This window comes from Scylla paramamosain, chromosome 19 (assembly GCF_035594125.1).
Source record: "Scylla paramamosain isolate STU-SP2022 chromosome 19, ASM3559412v1, whole genome shotgun sequence".
NCBI classification, from domain to species: Eukaryota; Metazoa; Arthropoda; class Malacostraca; order Decapoda; family Portunidae; genus Scylla; species Scylla paramamosain.
The window spans coordinates 21,553,642-21,573,641 of record NC_087169.1 but is presented as its reverse complement, the minus strand read 5'-3'; the positions used below and the strand labels follow the sequence as shown (position 1 = coordinate 21,573,641).

Genomic DNA, 20,000 nt, shown 5'->3' with positions numbered 1-20,000 from the left:
CTCCCAGTGGCATAAGACCCATGGGGAGGCAGACAACCCTTGGGAGACTAGCAGGATTATCAGAGGACACAGGGGAGATAACCTTTGCTCCCCTTATAGGACTCCCTACCTGCCACGTGACTAGAGGGAGAGGAGAGGGAGAGGGGAGGGTGGGGAGGGAGTACTTCAAGTCCGGGTGTGCACTTTCACCATCAGGATTACTCAGTAGGGAGGCAGGGAGGGAGAAAGGGAGGCAAGGAGGAGGGACTTTGCAGGGAGGGAGAAAGGGATTAAGATTGGTTGGTTATGACTTGCAGGAAGGAAAGGTGGGATGAAGGGAGGGAGGGAAGGGGGAAAGAGAAAAGGAAGGAAAGATAGGGGATAACCAAGAGATAGGGAGAGAAAGAGAAGGGAGGATGAAGAGGAGTGGGGATAGGAAGGAAAAAATAAAGGTTGACTGAGATAGGTTACGATCTGAGAGAGAGAGAGAGAGAGAGAGAGAGAGAGAGAGAGAGAGAGAGAGGGAAGATATGATGAAGGAGGAAGGAAAGGATGAAGGATCTCTCTCTCTCTCTTACGATGGCAAAAAAAAAAAATCAATACTTATTTCAGTTTGGATTCCTTATGTGTGTATGTATGTGTGTGTGTTGCCAGGCACATAGACCACCCCCCCTCCACCCTTAAGAGGCGTAGCAACAGTCGACCTAAGAATGAGTCACTAGCGGTCACCAGACACATAAATTAGTACGTACATGGACACAAACACACACACACACATACACACACACACACGACGCACACCAGATTAACTTCCTTTATAGTTTTACAGTAAATCTAACATAGCCACCTTGAAAAACGACTCAAGACTTGTAAGTAGCCAAGGGACAGATGTGTGGATGCGTATCAGGTGTGGGGGGGCACGGCGCAGGTGTGTGGGGGGGCAGGGCGCAGGTGTGTGAGGTGAGAAATGATGAAAAAACATAATGAAGATAATAGATACGTCATTTAATAATACTGTAAAGGAAAATGATGGTTATGAAACGTAGAAATGTAGAAAAATGATGAAAACGGGTCACCTGTTTGCATAAAAATGAGATTTGAATCAACCCTTTATTGACAACGTGGTGATGGATGAGTTACTGTGGTGTTCGGGCTGGCATCGAGGTGCTGTGGCGTTGAATCAGAGTCCGTGGTGTTGAGTCACATATCCCCCAGTGTTGGATCATGTACACCACCCTGTTGACATCACCCGCCTGTCCTCACACGGTAACAAATGCGACGAGTGATGTGAACCGCGCGTCTTGCCATATAAACTCGCCTTGCTATCAGACCGAGAGCACCTTAACTGTTTTACGTCATTCAGGTGTGCACAGGCGTGGAGAACAGGTGTAGGAGAGATGCGTGATAGAGTCCCTTACCTGAGGCCGCGGGGGGAGATGTGGAACAAGTGTAATTAAGCTTCTTACCTGTACGGGGCGTTGACACAGGTGCAGGACAGGTGTGTTATGTTTGTTTACGTGCATTAGGTGTGGAAACAGGTGCTATAGGGTAATGAAGTAGGAAAAGTGTTATGTGAAGTTTCTTATAGTTGTTGAACAGGTGTAAGGATCTTTTTTTAAGTGTTTAAGACGCGAAAAAAGGTGTTAGCTAAGTGTTATGAAGTAATTAATTCACGAAAAGAGGTATATTGTATTTTTTCACCTGTATGAAGCGCTAAGACAGGTGTGAGACAGGTGTAATGTACTTTTAACTATATTAGAGGTGAAGATCGTACTCAGTGTTATAGGGGCAGTTATAATGAAGAATATTTAGAGTATTTAATTCAATAAGAGAGGCGTATTGCAAAGCTACTTATCTGAGGGAGGCGGAGGAGCTACACAGATATGATATAGTACCGTTAATTAAAAGAGGTGTAACAGAGGACAGGTGAACATAATTAACCTTCTTACCTGTCGGAGATGCTACAAAGGGACTAGACAGGTGTAATTAAGGACAGGTAAACTTAATCAGTGTATGAAGGTGTAACTAAGAGAGGTAAAGAACACATGTAGGTATAATTGATCCCCTTACCTGTTACTGACGTTATGAAAAGACTAGACAGGTGTAATTAAGAAAGGTAATGAACAGGTGAACCATGTCTCTTACCTGTTGGAGACGCTGCGAAGGGAGGGGCGGCGGAAGAAGATGATGAGAAAAACGGTGTTGAGGACAGAGGAGATGACGAAAATAACACCGAGGACTAGCACCACAGCCACGCCCGCCGCCCACGATGCCACGCCCTCCGCGCCCACCGCCACCATCACCACTTCTGTGTCGCCGTCAGGAGGGAAAAGTCACGTGGTTATTGATGTGCTGTGTTGATTTTCTTAGTGTTTTTTTATGGTGTGTATGTGTTAAGGTGAATGGTGGTGTTTGTTGTTGTTGTCTCTCTCTCTCTCTCTCTCTCTCTCTCTCTCTCTCTCTCTCTCTCTCTCTCTCTCTCTCTCTCTCTCTCTCTCTATCTATCTATCTATCTGTCTGTCTATCTTTCCATCTATCTATCTGTCTGTCTACCTGTATTCACACACACACACACACACACACACACACACACACACACACACACACACACTGACAAAGAGGCACTTAGAGAAAGAATAAACGAACAAAATCACAATCGGCAATAACAACAACAACAACAACAACAACAACAACAGCAACGATGACTAACAAAAAAAAAGGGAAAAAAAAAGGAAGTAGAAATGAAAAAACAAAAAAAGATTTACGTCCTTCACTGCGCATCAAAGCCCATTAACACGCACACACACACACACACGCACACACACACACACACACACACACACACACACACACACACACACACACACACCAACCTCCCTTTTCCCCTAGTGGTCCTTCTGTCGACATTTGTAAAGCACGTAAAAACACACACTTGATATAAGGGTTTGGTGGAGGCTGCGCTGGTTCCAAGGCAGAAAAATCCTATCACGGCCACTCCTGTTTAGACTGACCCCCCTCCCCCTCCCTCTCTCTCTCAAGTTAGTATACTGTAGCTTGTATTATTAGTGTTGTTATTATTATTATTATTATTATTATTATTATTTATTTATGGTCATTGTCTCTCATTTCTATCCTTGTGTCTGAGTGTGTGTCCTAATTGGGTCTTGTTTTCCTTTGTTGGGTTTTTTTTTTCTTCGTCTTATCGTGTTGTTATATTGAGTTAATTGTTGTTATTGGCGCTGCTGGGTGTCGAGTGTTGCGTGTTTCTTGTTGGCTGCAAGAATCTTTTTTGTCCGTGTGATGTAAGAATTGTTGCTTCATTCCACTCATTATTTTTTTTAGCGTACCTTGCCTGCGTGAATTTTTGTACTACTACTACTACTACTACTACTACTACTACTACTACTACTACTATCACTACGACTACTATTACTACTACTATACTACTATTACCATCACTATCACTACTACCACTACTCCTATCACCACCAGCACCGCCACCCACCACCACCCCCACCCCTACCAACGGCAGGAGATAATACGGCGCGGCGCCTGACAAGTGTGGGGCGAGTGGTGGTGTCTTTGCCGCTGAAGGCCGCGCCGCCTCCTGGCCCGCTGCCTGTCCCTGCCCGCCCTGCTTGACCCCCTTGGCAGCCGCGGCTCAGGTGTGCCCTACTTCTCCCCGCCACTGTCGAGGCCCAGACTGCCCTCCCTCAGTGCCTCCCGCGGCGCCCCCCTCCCCGCTCCTGCTTACCTCCGTCAGGCGCCCCGTCCATGGCGCGGGGAAGACGCAGAGTGTGGTCACGCCTCCTGCACGGCAATGCGCGCGGGGCTGCCGTGCTACACTCGTGCACTGCTTGGCCCCGTGCAGGGCAGTGCCTCGGGGCAGAGTTACGCCTGAGTGCCACCACTTCACACGTCCGTCTAACTGTTCACTGTGCCGCCCAAGAGGGTTGGCCTCGCTGCACGGCCTCACGCGAGCACACTAACACACACACGCACACACGCGGAAGGTGGGAGTGAGCGGCGAGGAGCAGCGGTGGTCAGCCAGCAGCGAAGGTTGTGCACGTCTCGCCTCAGCGACGTGTGAGGGCGAGGTGAAGGAGCAGCGGTGCGGACACGCTACTCAGACGGCGGCTGTGACGGCACTGAGAGGCGGCTGGCGGACTGACGCGGGCCGGACGCTGGCCGCGCCGCACTGCCGAGGCTGTGGCCTGACTCCGCCCCCACTCCCACCCCGGGACACGCCCCTGCCTCGCTCGCCACGCCCCTCACTGCCATCACCCTCACCTCTCCTCACCTCATCAGCGATCCCTCACCACGCCTCTCCCGCGTCCTGGCATCCTCTTCCCTTCAACACCTCTCCTCTCCCCACCACGCCTGCCTCTCACCACACTCAGACCACCCAGCTCCACCACACCACCACACCACCACAACCCGCGCCCTCCACATCACCAGCCAACTCATTCACCACACTGTTCACTTTGGCCCAGGACCTCGACTTGGGCGGCATGGAGCAGGAGGAGGAGGAGGAGGAGGAGGAGGGGAGAGAGAGGAGGGGCGCAGACCGGATCAGGCTCAGACTACCACCCACGGGCATGACCACCACCACCACCACCACCACCACCACCGTTTTTGCCTCTATTGGGCAACCAGCACCTTGCGGCTCTAATATTTATTCTCAGTGCGAGGCTCCACGCCGTCTGCTGGCCCCGGTATTCCCTCCAGGCAGTTCCAGGGCATAAGAGGGGGAGAGGGAGGGGGAGATGGGAGAGTTGGGGGTACAGGGAGGCAGGGGGGGACAGTGGAGAGATGCAGAGAAGTGAGGAAGGGAGAGGAGAGTGTGGGATGGTGAGAGATGTACTGTCCTAACTTTCACAACAGTATGGACTCAGATAAGGTATCTGTATAAGTGCTCATCAGGCCTGTATGGGTGCTTATGACGCCTGTATGACCATTAATTAAGACTGTATGGGTGCTGATAAAGATATGTGTGCTCATGAGGCTGTGGAGTCCTGAAGGGGTGGTGCTGGTAACGCTGTATGGGTGCAGGTGAGGCTGTATGAGGGCTGTGCAGGGGTGAGCTATACTGTCCTAACTTTCACAGAGCTTAGCTGGTCAAGGTGAATGGGCGCCGTGTGTCAGTGCTGGGCTGGCCTGAAGGAGACTGTTACATCAGGACTGGGGGACTGTGTAAGGGGACAGAGGGAGAGAGGCCGCCTGGGAAGGACCGAGTGACAGGGACCGAGGGAGAGGGGCAAAGGGAGAGGGACCTTAGCTTGGAGGTCTAGGCTGAGGGACCGCCGCGCCAGACCAGATAACACTAGGGACAAGAGGGCAGGGTACGGTGAGATAGCATCGCCTGTTATACCCAGACACTTCTCCAGTCTCCGCCTCCTCCTCTTCCTCCAGGCGACGGGGTAGGCTGCACACACACACACACACACACACACACACACACACACACACGGCGCATTTTCCTGTCATGTATATCTCGTTGTGTTTTAGTCTAGTGACGTGGCAGGATAGAACAGCACAAGCATTCCCATTTTCACTGTTATTATTATCGCCACCACCACCACCACCACCACCAGTACCAATAACAACGACAACAACAGTAGGAAAGATCTGGTACGCGCGCTTGTGTGTGTGTGTGTGTGTGTGTGTGTGTTTTATTGTTCTGAGAATAGAGAAACTTGGTATGTGATGGAGGGATGTAAGAGAGAGAGAGAGAGAGAGAGAGAGAGAGAGGTGGGGGAAGGTGGAATGTATTGGGAGTGGCTTTGAGGAAAAAGAGCAGAAAGAAAGAGAGAAAAAGAGTTGAGGACTGTGAGAATAACGAGGAAGAAGACAGGAGGAAAAGAGAGAGAGAAAAAGATGTGGACAATGAACAACAACAACAGCAACAACAACAACAACAACTAAGCAACCAACCCACTAACAGGTAAACAAGCAACCAAGCAACCAAACAAACAAAAAACAAGATCACAATGACGAAATAAAAAGAAAAGGAAAGAATGCAATGACTAAGAAGACGAAGACGGAAAACAGAAACAAGAATAGAAGAAGAAGAAGAAGAAGAAGAAGAAGAAGAAGAAGAAGAGAACCACTTATATTGAAGAGAGATACAGAGAAAGAGAAAGAGAGACAGAGGGAGACAAAAGCATTGAGTCACACCATGTCAACACACACACACACACACACACACACACACACACACACACACACACACACACTTGTATTATGTTTGGGTGTGCATACAATTTGATATACACACCGTTAATTTGCCTTCAATCTATACATGATGTTTATTTTATGTGCTTTTCATGTTTACCTTGTTGTCATTTGGGCTCCTTTACCTGACAATGCTGTTCTTTTTTAGTTAATTAAACAGTATACTTGTAATTCTGTTAGGAAGATCTGCTCCATACATTTAATTATTGTTATTATTATTTTAGTAAAGTTTGAGGATACAAATCTATTCATTCTCTTGTTTTGTTCTCTTCTATATTCTCTTCTCTTCTTATCTCTCCTCTTCTATTTTGTTGTATATCCTATTTCATTCTGCTCTTTATTCTCTTCTCTCTTCTACCCACTTACACAAACATACGTACTGTATACAACCCCCTCCCCCCTCCCTCACGGACCAGTTAGCTGTGGCACCGTGAGAGACCCTTGAATCAGATGGCGGAGTGCCTGGCGTTCCTAAGGTGACCACAGGTATTAGAACACCAGATGGCCCTACACTGCCTCCCAAACCCTCCCCTCTACTCCCCACGGCTCCTCTTCGATATCACGACATGCCTGAGAACTGAGTCATAATAGTACAGCCTCCCCCCCGCCCCCCACCTTCTCCCTTCCAGTTCTCCCTGCCTTCTGTTTCCACCTGCTTGCTCCCAGCCGCCCCTCCACCTACTAGTCACTCATAGTTCATTGTTTCCGTTTCTCTCTCTCTCTCTCTCTCTCTCTCTCTCTCTCTCTCTCTCTCTCTCTGTTTTTCTTTGTTTTCTTGTTTTTTTTTTCGTGTCTCCTCGCCGTCCTTTCAATTCCTGTTACTCGTTTGCTTGTTTTCTCCTTCGCTCATTCGTCTGTTTCTGTATCTTTATTTCTCTCTCTCTCTCTCTCTCTCTCTCTCTCTCTCTCTCTCTCTCTCTCTCTCTCTCTCTCTCTCTCTCTCTCTCTTGTTCGCTCACTCGTTCACTCGCCTGTTTCTCTCTTTTTTTCTTCTTTTCTCTCTTTCTTGGTTTGCTGTGTGTGTGTGTGTGTGTGTGTGTGTGTGTTTTGTTTGGATTAATGTCATGTGATTTTAATGTAGCAGAGGTAGTGCTGATATTGGTAATAGTAGTAGTAGTAGTAGTAGTAGTAGAAAGGCCAGGAATCAACATTAGTACTGAGAAATTATTTAACTAACCTCTCTTTCGCACTCCCTCTCTCTCTTTCTCTCTCTCAGTACACTTCCCCCACCTTCCGTTAGGTCTGTCAAGGTCGCGCTCTGGGGGGGGGGAGGGGTAACCTAACACAATATTCCTTACCATTGAGTCTTTCCTTGATGTTCGCCGCTGTGTGTGTGTGTTTATGCTGTGTCTGTGTCTGTGTTGTGCTGTGCTGTGGCGAATTTTGTGTGTGTCTGTGCTGTTTGTGGGGTTCCTCTGTGTCTGTGGCTGTCTCTCTCTCTGTTTTTGTTCCTTGGTCTATTGTTTTTGTTTTTGCTTTTGTTTGGTTTGGGTAATGTCATGTGGTGGTGGTGGTGGTGGTGAATGAGAGAGATGAGAGAGAGAGAGAGAGAGAGAGAGAGAGAGAGAGAGAGAGAGAGAGAGAGAGAGAGAGAGAGAGAGAGAGAGAGAGAGAGAGAGAGAGAGACGAAAGAAAAAAAATGCAGTCTTAAAATCTTGCACATAAGAAACTATAACCACACACACACACACACACACACACACACACACACACACAGACACACACACACACACACGTCACAAGCATCTTCTATAAACATTCCCATCAACAGCCTTCAGATCACTGCCAGGCGCACTGTTATTGCTGCCAAGGCGAGAGCAAACACTGCAGGAGGAGGAGGAGGAGGAGGAGTTGAACTAATGACAAGGTGTAGGAGGAGGAGGAGAAGCAGAAGGAGGAGTAGGAGGAAAAGAATTACTGAGTGAAATGTGATGATAAGAGAAAGGAAGATAAATAAATAAAAACAAGAGAAAGAAGAAGAGAAGGAGGATGTGGGAGAATAAGAGGAAAATAAAAAAAAACTAGGAAAAGAGTAGTTGAAATAAACATGGCAGTAAGATAAAGGGAGATAGAGAAGACTAGAAGAAGAAGAAGGAGGAGGAGGAGGAATAGGAAGAAGAAGACGAGGAGAAAGGAGGAAAACAACACTAAAATAAAAGACAGGAAAAGAAGAAATCAACATAAAAAAAAACGAAGAAGAAATAAGAAAAAATTGATAAAGAGGATGAGGAAGAGGACAGACGAACAAGAGGACCAAAAAAGGGAAGTGAAGTGGAGGATGAAGGAGAGGAGGAGGAGGAGGAGGAGGAAGAGGAGGAGGAGGAGGAGGAGGAGTGTATTATGGGCAGCTTAGTTGAGACAGCTTGAGGGGGACACAGGAAACACTTAACAAACATTGCCGTTCATTAAAAGCTTGAGAGAGGTGGTGCAATGTTGTTTTGATTCTCTCTCTCTCTCTCTCTCTCTCTCTCTCTCTCTCTCTCTCTCTCTCTCTCTCTCTCTCTCTCTCGCGGTTTTTTCTGTAACTGTTTTCATGATTTATTGGTTTTCTTGTTTTTTTCGTTCGTTCGTTCGTTCTCTCCTCTCCTTTCTTCTCTTCTCTTCTCCTCTCTTCTCTTTTCTTCTCTTCTTTTCTTTCCTTCTCTTTTCTTTTCTTCTCTTCTCTTCTTTTCTTCTTCTTCTTCCTATTATTACTATCATCATTATTATTATTATCATCATCATCATCATCATCATCATCATCATCACCATCATCATCATCATTATTATTATCACTATTAAAGAAACTATTATCACTATATATTATGCATCTAGGTTACAATTATATATATATTTGATTAATTTCTGACGAGGAGTTGTAGTAATAATTTGCATCTCTTTCCGGATTGAGGCAAAAAACATTAAGAGTGCAGGAGGAGGAGGAGGAGGAGGAGGAGGAGGAGGAGGAGGAGGAGAATTGTTGCATCAGTACCTATATTAAGAAGATTTGACCTTAGTTGTGGTGGTGGTGGTCGTTAGAAGCCTACACACACACACACACACACACACACATACAAACAAACACACACTGCAAAACAAGACACGTAGGAAGAAATACGGAAGAAGAAGAGGAGGAGGAGGAAGAAGAAGAAGAGAAGGAGGAGGAAGAAGAAGAGAAGGAGGCAATTTTAGACACGCGTCCTTATCACGTTTTTGTTCTCCTCCTCTTCCTCCTCCTCCTCCTCCTCCTCCTCCTCCTCCTCCAAATAAGAAAACAGCCTTTATCTCCCATGTCACTTTTCTGTTCTTCATTTTTTTCCCTTTATCGTAACTTCTCTCTCTCATTAACAGCTCCCATTTAATTTTTTCCCCCTATTTTTTCCCCCTTTGGTAACTTCCCCTATGGTCTCCCTATTAACTTTTTCCCCCTCTCTATATATAAGGCCATGATAACAATTGGTGAGGGAGTATAAGGAATTGAGAGAGAGAGAGAGAGAGAGAGTGTAAGGATGATAGTATGTTAGGGTTAGGTTAAGGTTAGGTTAGGTTGAGGTTGGTAGGTTAGGTAAGGTAGGTTAGGTAGGGTTAGGTTAGGTTGGGTTAGGTTCGGTGAGGTTAGGTTAGGTTAGGTTAGGTTAGGTTAGGTTTAGGTTAGGTTAGGTTTAACTGATACTTTGTTCTTGGTTTATCTTACATGTGGTTAGGTTTGTTACGTATTTATTTATTTATTTTCTGTTTATTTATTTATGTTATTTTTTTCATGTGTTAATTTGCGTGTTTTAATTGTTATTATTATTGTTTTTTTTTCTGTATCTGTGTGGTCTTATTATTTTTGTTTTATTTGTTTTCCTTTTTGTATTTATTGATTCGTCTTTCTTTTGTTTCATTATGTTTTTGTTTTTCTAATTTTTTTTTCTTAGGTATCTTTCTAGTTCGTCTTATTTATTCAGTATCCATTTCTTCTTTATTTGTCTACGTTTTCCTTTTTTATCTACTTTCCTTTGTTCACTTTTAGTTTTTATTCGTATTTTTATCTGTGTATGCGTGCAGTGTTGTTCATTTTTATTGCTTTATTGATACATTTTCTTTAACTGTCTGTTTTCAGGAGTGGTGAATGAACTGTGGATGTTTTTCTCTCTTATATAAAAGGTAAGTGAATATTTTATTGTTTCATTCAGTCCTTTTGTTTTTTCATTTTTCTGTACGTTTGTCTCTCATTTGGTACGTATATCATGTTTTTTTTTTCAGCATGATTCTCTTTATTTAATACATTATGCAGTGTCTTGCTTTGTTTTGTATAGTACGTTAATGTTTTTCTTGTTTTTTTTATTAATTTTTATTGTTATGTTTCCACTGTACGATAATATTTTTTTCGTATGACTTTTTATGTTATTTATTTATTTATTGTTATTTTTTTTTATGTTATCGTCATTAGGTCTGTTTTCACGCTTTCCATATTTTACATCGTATTCTTTTTTTCCTCGAGTTCGATAGTTTCATTTCTACGTACGATATTTTTATGCTTTCCCTATCACGTCACTAAGCTTAACCCCGTACTGATATTATGATATAATTTTTCCTCTTTCCCACTGTTTATATTCTGCACGGTTTTTTTTAGAGTACGATACCTTGATTCCTGAGTACGACAGTTTCACAAGCTTCCATCACGTCATAAAATCTTTCACTCCTTGTTAATATCCTTGTACGTTTTTTCCTTCCGTTCTTTCCTAGTGTTCGATATTCGTAGATTCTGAGTACGATAATGTTTAGATAAGGAGATCTTTTCATTCCTAGTATCTCTTTCATTATTTTTTTTTTCCGATGCTAAGAAACTAGAACATTTTAGTTTACTCTATCACAAAACGTTAAACAGTCATATTAACTCTTTCTTTCCGTAATTTAAACCTCTTAAGACACGTTTTCCATTCCAAAATACCTTTCCTTGCTATGTGTTTTTTTTCTTCTTTTTTTTTGACTGAGAGAGAAAAAGAGAGAGTAGGAAATCTTTACGGTTAATTTCAGGGGAATTCTGGAGCTGCACATCTGAGACACGTTTTCTATTCCAATACCTTCCCATCAGCTAACTTTTCCGACCCTGAGAAAGTACGACCTTCAACGGTTACCTTCCTGAGAACTCCTTAACTGAAACCGCTCCATCCCCCGCCAAGACACGTTTTTAATACACAAACTCTGCATCGGAAAGCCAAACATGTCCTTCTTTTCGTTATAGCAAACCCTCTAAAGACGTTTTCCATCCTCACTACCTTTCCTATTGGCTAAACTTTCCGTTACTAAGAAACTGGGAAATTTAAACACTAGTCTATCACAAGGCATTGAACAGTGATGTCAGCTCCTTTTTTTTCCGTAATTAATACCTAAGACAAGTTTTTCATCCCTACTGTCTTTTCCTTGCTGAGTTTCCTGATACCGAGAAAGCAGGCAACGTTTACAGTTAGTGTTCTGATAGTGAAGTAAATGAAAATCTGCAAGGCATTTTTCCAATACCTGGCACCTTTTCTAGCTAAGTTTTCAGTATTGAGAAAGTCGGAAATTTTAACGTTCACAGTATCAGAGGTCCTGAGGCGGTGGTATCAGCCTCTTCTTTCCGGCACAACAAAGCTTCTAATAAACTGCCAATACTCAATACCTCCCCTTTACTAACCCCTCCAGTATTGAGAAAGTAGGAAATTTTTACGCTATCTTATCAAAACCGAGTCATATTTACCTTTTGTTCTAGGACCCAACACCTCCCCTTTACAAACGCCCCCAGTATTGAGTAACTAGGAAATTTTTGCTGTTACTGTTATAGCTTCCTGTGAATTCCGGAACTATAACCCTTCTAAGAGAGATTTCCGATTGGTTGATTAAATAGAACCGTAGGGTGTTCCCAGTACTAGCTTAAACTTCCCGGCACTCTCGAGGGGCGGGAGCAAGACAATGGTAACTGTTGTACTCGAGGCTGTAGCGTGTGTTGTAAATAAAGGAGGAGAGGGGAGACTCTTGAAAACGTTTGTGCGTCTGTCTGTATCTATCTGTGTCTGTCTGTTTCTCTTCCCCGTAGTGAGAAATTCTTAAGATCTGATAGGCAGGAAGGCAGGAAGGAAATGCGGCTTGAGGGGATAGATAGATGAATGAAAGGGTAGATGAAGGAAGGATGAATGTTGAGAAATGTAAGAAGGGGTGAAGAAACTGATAAATGGTGGAAGAAAAGTAAGAAGGAACTAAAAGAGGAAAGAAGGAAAGAATTTAATCAGTTTTGTAGCCAGCCATTGTCCGAAGGTAAAAAAGTAAAAGAAGTGAAAGAAATAGCACCAAAAATAACAAAGGCAGTAGCAGTAGTAGTAGTAGTAGTAGCAGTAGCAGTAGTAGTAGCAGCAGTAGAGGCAGCGTGTGGTATCTCACGTCGCCTTCCTCTTGCACTTGTGACCCTCATAGTTTTACATCACTCATCTGGCACACTTTGCTCGCGTTTCCGGCACTGTGAGAACCACCTCTACTCTCTCTCTCTCTCTCTCTCTCTCTCTCTCTCTCTCTCTCTCTCTCTCTCGTAGCAACCATCGTGCAATCAAGATGGGAACAAGAGCGAAAAAAATTCCACAAGAGAGAGAGAGAGAGAGAGAGAGAGAGAGAGAGAGAGAGAGAGAGAGAGAGAGAGAGAGAGGGGGGGGGAAGAAAAGTGAGCATTATCTGAATTGGTGAAGTTGACATGAAGCTAAGTAATAAATGTCAGGAACTGGAAAGGCCAAGAGGAAAGCGAGGGCGAGGCGTCGAGGAGGGAAGGTCAGAGTGCCAAGCCTTGAGGGAAACGGCGGAAGAGAGAGAGAGAGAGGGAGAGGGAGAGAGAGAGAGAGAGAGGGGGGAGGGAGGGAGAAGGAGGAGGAGGGAGAATAAGGAATGAAAACAACTGATAATAAAAGAAAGACATAATAAGCTCAACGTAGAGAGAGAGAGAGAGAGAGAGAGAGAGAGAGAGAGAGAGAGAGAGAGAGAGAGAGAGAGAGAGAGAGAGAGAGAGAGAGACCAGACAGACAAAAAAACAACAAAAAATTAACACACCCAAAAAAAAAAAGGAAAATAACGATAAATAAAAACAATCAAAAGAAAATAGAAGAGAGGACAAAGATGATTTCAGTTTTAATATCCTCACCCCAACACAACAGGTAGGCAGGTGAGCTTAATTAATCTCACTACCAATACTACACCTGGTATAGTTAACCTTACCTAATCTCATCAGTCAGACAAAAAAAAAAGCTTATACAGTAAAATTAAGAAAGAGAGACAAAGAAGGAGATAAAAAGGAAGAGAGGAAGAGAAGAAAACATGAAATAGGAGAGAAGGAGAGAAAGGAAGATAAGATAAGATGAAGTAGGAGAGAAAGGAGGAGAAGATAAGATGAAGTAAGAGAGAAGGTGAAAAGGAAGAGAAGGTAAAACGAAGCAGGAAAGAAAGAGAAAAAGAAAGAGAAGATAACATGAGATAGGAGAGACAGAGAGAAAGAACAAGAGAACATGAGACAGGAGAAACACAGAGAAAGAGAGAAGATAACAAGAATCAAGAGAGAAAGAGAAAAAGGAGAAGTTAACATGATGTAGAAGAGAGAGAGAGAGAGAGAGAGAGAGAGAGAGAGAGAGAGAGAGAGAGAGAGAGAGAGAGAGAGAGAGAGAGAGAGAGAGAGAGAGAGAATAACGAGAAGCATGAGAGATAGACAAGAAGGAGGAGAAGGAAGTAAACATTAAAAACACCTAATTGTGTCACAGAATATGATAAACAGGCAGGTGAATTGATAAATAAATAAATAAATAAATAGATAAGCAAGTGAAGCAGCAAATGAGCGTCTCTCTATTAATGCTAATGTACACTCGCCTTCAGAAGTGATGTCACAATGTTAAGTGAATTTCATCTTTTTTAATTGGATACAAAATTTGATACATGAACTAATTAACTTATTTATATTTTGGGTTCCGCGCACACCAAGACGGCATAACGTGTGTGTGTGTGTGTGTGTGTGTGTGTGTGTGTGTGTGTGTGTGTGTGTGTGTGTGTGTGTGTGTGTGTTCAATGTTATGATTTTCTTTATTCATTCCTTGTACACACGATTTTTTTTCTTTTCTTTGTGGTTCTTCCTTTCTTCCTTCCTTCCTTCATTTCTTTCTTTTCCTTTTCTTTCGTTCTTTCTTTAAATAGACAAGGAAAGAAAGAAAGAAAGAAAACACGGTAATTCTCCTTCCCATGCTGTTAAAATCTCTCTCTCTCTCTCTCTCTCTCTCTCTCTCTCTCTCTCTCTCTCTCTCTCTCTCTCTCTCTCTCTCTCTCTCTCTCTCTCTCATAGTAATAATAGTTTTGTTTAATATAATCTCTTTGGTATACAATGTTTATTTAAGTAAAGAGAAAAAACGAAGGAGAAAAGAGAAAGAGAAGAGAGGAAAGGTCACAAACGATAAGAGGAAGAGAACGAAGAGAACAACAAACAAGGGTGAATGAAAGAGTAGGAGGATGACAAGTGGTAAAAGAAAGGTGAGGAAGTAAAGACGATTAGAACAGAGGGAGAGAGAGAGAGAGAGAGAGAGAGAGAGAGAGAGAGAGAGAGAGAGAGAGAGAGAGAAATTATGTAGGTAGGAAGTTTAAGATGGCGGTGATGGTGGTGATGATGATGATGATGATGATGAACAGAAGGAAGTGAACAGGAAATAAGAACAAGAACAGTGTAATAGGAAGTAATTGGGAAGGAGGAGAAGGAAGTAAGGAAGAAAGAGAGAGAGAAAAAGAATGAATGAATGAATGAATGAAAGAAAAAGAAAGACAACATCGAATAGAAATTGAGATATGTGAAGTTTAGTTAGAGAGAGAGAGAGAGAGAGAGAGAGAGAGAGAGAGAGAGAGAGAGAGAGAGAGAGAGAGATGTAACAGTAACACCACTTAATTTAAAAGAAGAAAAGGCAGTTACTGATCTCTCTCTCTCTCTCTCTCTCTCTCTCTCTCTCTCTCTCTCTCTCTCTCTCTCTCTCTCTCTCTCTCTCTCTCTCTCTCTGACACTTATTGAGGGCGAATGATTAAAATTCCTTCTCGTACTACAGTCTCGCTTTATTACCGCCCTGTTTCCACTCTCTCACTTTCACTCACTCCCTCACTCCCTCACTCGCTCACTCGCATCTTCACCCACATTCAGAGTTCATCACCACTTCTCGCTCACGCACGCACGCATTCACGCCTCTCTCTCTCTCTCTCTCTCTCTCTCTCTCTCTCTCTCTCTCTCTCTCTCTCTCTCTCTCTCTCTCTTATTTATATTTTAGTACTTTTTTAACTTTATTCTCCAGAGTACAGGAGGGTTGTGAAGACTCTGGGTGGGACTGGGGATAGCGGGGAGGCTTGGGTGGGGCTGGGCAGGCAGGCAGAGCTGTGTGGGGTTGGGGAGGGGTGGGGAGGTGTGGGTGAAGACCTCAGGTGTTGGGAAAGGACTTAAGGTCTAGCTGGGGGGTAGAGGTGAGTGTCCTGCTGAGGGTGGTGGGGCCGTGGAGGGGCGTGGGAGAGGCCGCGGAATGGAGCCGGGGCTTGGTGCGGGGCCGCGGGGGCGTGGGGGGCGCGGGGGGCAAGAGACATTTCCACGGGCTGTTTCCTCGCCGCGCCTGGTTCCAGCGGGCAATCCCGAGGAATGCGATGGAAAACGGGGAGTGTGCGAGGCGACATACCGATCCTGGTGTTGAGTGGAGAGTTTTCCCTCTGCCGCCCCCCGCGCCGCCCCCGCCCTGACAACCCCGCCGCTCGTCGCACTCACGCCCCGCCACGCCAAACATCCGGGATTAACTCTTGTCGGCGTCAAGTCAACGCTGTTTTGTCACACACGTGAAGAAAGCGCGCGGGGCGTCACGGGACGTGGTGGTGCCGTGGTGGGGGAGGGGTGGCTGTGGGGGGCGGCCGCGACGCGCGGAGGTACGCAGGTATGCGCGGCGCGGCGCGGGCGGTGACTCACTCGGGGAAAGCACCGTCATTGATGTAATGCTTTTGCGTTTCGGTGGTGACTTGCCGCGGGAGGCGCCAGGCGGATGTCGCACCTTGCGGACCGTAATTAATTGTCGCCAGTTTTACCTGTCACTGAGGAATGCGGCTTTCCTCCGCCACGCTCGCCGCAGCACACCGCGGACCTTACAGTCATGCTGGAATGTGCTGCCTCTCAGGGCACCACGGCGCCGCCCTCGGGAACCCTGACACCCTGGCGGCCCTGTGGCTCTGTGGCCCTGTGGCACACTTTGTGGCTCGGCTCACGGTGTGGTGGTGTGCTGCCTGCTGTGGCGGTAATAGCGCGGCACTGCGCCACACGTCAGGAATGTGGGGAGTGTGGCACGCGGGGCACGGTGGCACACGCCTGGAGTGTGGCCCTCAGCAGCCTCCATACACGGTGTTCCGCGATGCGCAGCGCTGTGGCGATATTTGGTTGTGTTGCGGTGGGCGGCACAGCGGCGGCCCGCGGCACCACGCGTAGGCCAGCGGCTCGCCCTCTGGCACTGCGAGCCGCGGGGGTTTCTGTAACTGAGCTGGCTGGACTTTGCTTCATTCAATAAGGAGGCTTTGTTGCCCTGGCAGAGTGGACACATTGTGGCCTACTTGATGAAGATGCGGCGCGGCGGTGGCGGAGGTGGAGGTGGAGGTTTAGGCGGAGGGCTCCTCGGCGTGGCGTTGTGGCCCACTTAGCCAAGGGCCCGGTCCGCAGCTGTGGCGGCGTGCCTCCCCGGTGCTCTATGAGCGGCGGTCTTGTGGGCCATGTTTGGCCGGATGCACGTAGCAAGGTCAACCACAGCTCGGCCTCTGTGTTCTGAATCCTCAATACGGGTCCTCTTGGCGGCGGCCAGGGCACGGCACGGCTGCAGTTACCAGGCTGCTGCACCCCACCTCACTTGATGTGTGTGTGTGTGTGTGTGTGTGTGTGTGTGTGTGTGTGTGTGTGTGTGTGTGCGTGCGGCCTCGGTGCCAGGTCTTCAGTAGTCCGCGGCGTGCCAGGCCTTGACACGGCGGGCCACGTGTTGCCACCTTTCCCCTACCTGTCCTCCGCGTAATCAGCCTTGTCTCGTTGCGGCTCACTTGTCAGGGATCCCGTGCACCTGAGGCGGCTGTGAAAATGTATCCTGGCATGCCACGCACATCTTCAAGCCCTCTCTGGTCTTCCTCCTACTCCTTGCCTTCCTCCTCCTCCGTGTGCATCTTGTTCTTGTTCTTGTGCTTCTTGTTTTTCTTGTTCTTCATGATGTTCTTCTCCTCCTCCTCCTCTCCTCCTCCTCCTCCCACCACTACCACCACCACCACCTCCCCCTTCCACCATCACCCCCTCCCCCGAGCACTGACAGCATTACGCAGCCACACACTCACACCACCAGTAAATCCATTACACCGATAATTTCACAAGCGGCTGGCCTGCCTCCCGTGCCTCCCGTGTAGCTTCCAGGCTTTCTCCGTGCACCCCCAACCCCCAAACAACCCCCTCTCCCTCACCCTAGCCCCCCCAAACATCTCTACGTTACGCGCTGCCAAACTGAAGGCATTCCTGGCGCAGTATGTGAATAGTTTTGTCTTGCTTCACGTCCCCTTCAGCTGCTTCTCCTTCCCATTCCTCAAGGCAATATTTTCCTAATCTATGCCTTCCCTTCCCTCCAGACTGGCATTTGGTGATGTATAAGATCGTGTGTTTCCTATTGAGGGCTTCCGTGTCTTGAAATACTGATGGTTAATGTATATATAGTTTGGTTTGTGGTATTTTTAATGTGGTGTGTTCAGATTCCTCTCTCTCTCTCTCTCTCTCTCTCTCTCTTTCTTGTTTTTGTTGCTTGTTAAATGCTTCAAGTTTTTTCTTCTTGTGTTTTTTTTTTTATGTGTAAATTTTGTTGTCATTATTTGTAGGGAAAGATTGTTATGCAAATTTGTTTTTTTTCTTAGACTTTGTTCTTTATTCTCTTGTTTTTTTTTTCTTGTTGTTGTTGTTCTTATTTTATTTTTTTCATTTTCTTGTTTATTTTGTTTTTTTGTTGTTCTTCTTTTGTTCTTATTCTTGTTTTTAGTCTTGTTCTTGTTCTCCTCCTCCTCCTCCTTCTCTTCCTCCTCCTCCTCCGCTGCCACCCCTGCACCTCCACTCCTCCTCCTTCCCTCCCACCACTTGAAAAAAAAAAACAGCAACATTCCATGAGTGAAAGAATTAATTAACACGCCAGGTGCCTCCAGGTAATAGCACACACAGTTACTTCTCACCTGGATGCGCCGTACCGTACTGGTCCACCTGTATGCACTGTACCGTACCGCTCACCTTTCAACACCTGGTGGGAGACGTACTGTAGTAATAGTTAGTGGCTTCTTGCTTCCTATTGGTTACTTTCTTATCTACTGTTTTTCTTTGTTGTTTTTTGTTTTTTTCTTTTTTTTTTGATAATTTCTCTTTTTTTCTTTTCTTCATCTTTTTCTTTTTTTTTATTTTTTCGTTCTCCTTTTCTTCCTAACTTTTCCTCTTTCATTCCACACATTCCTCATCTTTTGTAACTTCCTGTCATCTCCTCCTCCTCCTCCTCCTCCTCCTCCTCCTCCTCCTCCTCCTCCTCCTCCTCCTCCTCCTCCTCCTCCTCCTCCTCCTCCTCCTCCTGCTCTTATGTTATCGCTTCATTTTTCCTCCTCTTTTTCCCTTTAATAGCCGCTTGGTTAAGTTTAGAAGGAGGGCACACACACACACACACACACACACACACACACACACACACACACACACACACACACACACACACACACGAATGATTAAGTGAAAGTTATGTTTAGGTCACGCGTTCCTTGCCTCTCTCTCTCTCTCTCTCTCTCTCTCTCTCTCTCTCTCTCTCTCTCTCTCTCTCTCTCTCTCTCTCTCTCTCTCTCTCTGGCACGTGCATCGTTCTTTCTCTATCTCATTCTCTTCATCTTCTCGCTGTCTCCTTTTAAAATTCTGTCTCTTTTTTTTCTATTTGCTATTTCTCTCTCTCTCTCTCTCTCTCTCTCTCTCTCTCTCTCTCTCTCTCTCTCTCTCTCTCTCTCTCTCTCTCTCTCTCTCTCTCTCTCTCACGTTATCAGCTGTTTATTCTAATTCTCTTTGTTTTTATTTATCTTGCTTCTTTTATTATCTTCCTTCTATGTCTATCTACATCTTTAATAATCCTTGCCGCATCTTCTTCCTCCTTCTGTGTGTGTGTGTGTGTGTGTGTGTGTGTGTGTGTGTGTGTGTGTGTGTGTGCAGTGCTTCCCTCTTATGCCCCTTCACTTCCTCCCTGTCTCGCCTTCCGTCCTTCTGTCTGTCACCACCACCACCACCACCACAGCTTCCCTACGGTACACCCTCCCTCCCCCTCTCTCTCTCTCTCTCCCCCTGCTTGCCTCTCCCACAAGGTCATGCAGCCTCTACACCCAAAGTACGCTCTGTCAACACCTGCGCTACACCTTAGTACACCTTTTTTTGCACCTGGTCTGTTTGTTTACTTGTGTTTTTTTTTTTTGTGTGTTTGTGTGTGTGTTGGAGTTTAGTGGCCAGTAGTTTAGTGTGTTTTTTGTTTGTTTGTTTGTTTGTTTGTTTGTTTGTTTGTTTGTTTGTTTGTTTGTTTTGCTTGTGTGTTTGTTCTTTGTTTACTTGTGTTTTTTTTTAGTCTGTGGTTTGTTTACTTTTTTGTTTTGTTTATCTACATCTTTGTGTTTATCTGGATACGCCTTCAGTATATTTTGTGCCTCTGTCTTCCCTGTTCTCCTGTCTGCTTCTGTCTGTCTGTTCGTCTGACCACACGTAAATAAACAACCTCCCCGTACCTTTCGTTTACCTG

General features: G+C 45.5%; 1 protein-coding gene and 1 long non-coding RNA gene across 3 annotated transcripts in view; one reads left to right on the top strand and one right to left on the bottom strand.

The window, feature by feature from the left end:
• The window catches only part of LOC135109908 (uncharacterized), a 46,892-nt gene that overhangs the window by 15,906 nt on the left and 10,986 nt on the right, over positions 1 to 20,000 (top strand). The window contains exon 2 of the long non-coding RNA XR_010272956.1: positions 10,298 to 10,341. This is a non-coding gene — a long non-coding RNA (uncharacterized LOC135109908). The remainder of the gene's footprint in view (positions 1 to 10,297; positions 10,342 to 20,000) is intronic.
• The window catches only part of LOC135109907 (D(4) dopamine receptor-like), a 34,120-nt gene that overhangs the window by 13,254 nt on the left and 866 nt on the right, over positions 1 to 20,000 (bottom strand). The window contains exons 1-2 of one of the 2 annotated variants that reach the window (XM_064021786.1): positions 3,734 to 4,451; positions 2,125 to 2,287 (exon numbers count right to left, since the gene is read on the bottom strand). In XM_064021786.1, coding sequence (XP_063877856.1) covers positions 2,125 to 2,287; positions 3,734 to 3,755 — 185 coding nt within the window. In that variant the 5' untranslated portion in view covers positions 3,756 to 4,451. Of the gene's footprint in view, positions 1 to 2,124; positions 2,288 to 3,733; positions 4,452 to 20,000 lie in introns of those variants that run through there. The other variant, XM_064021787.1, reaches the window with a different exon arrangement.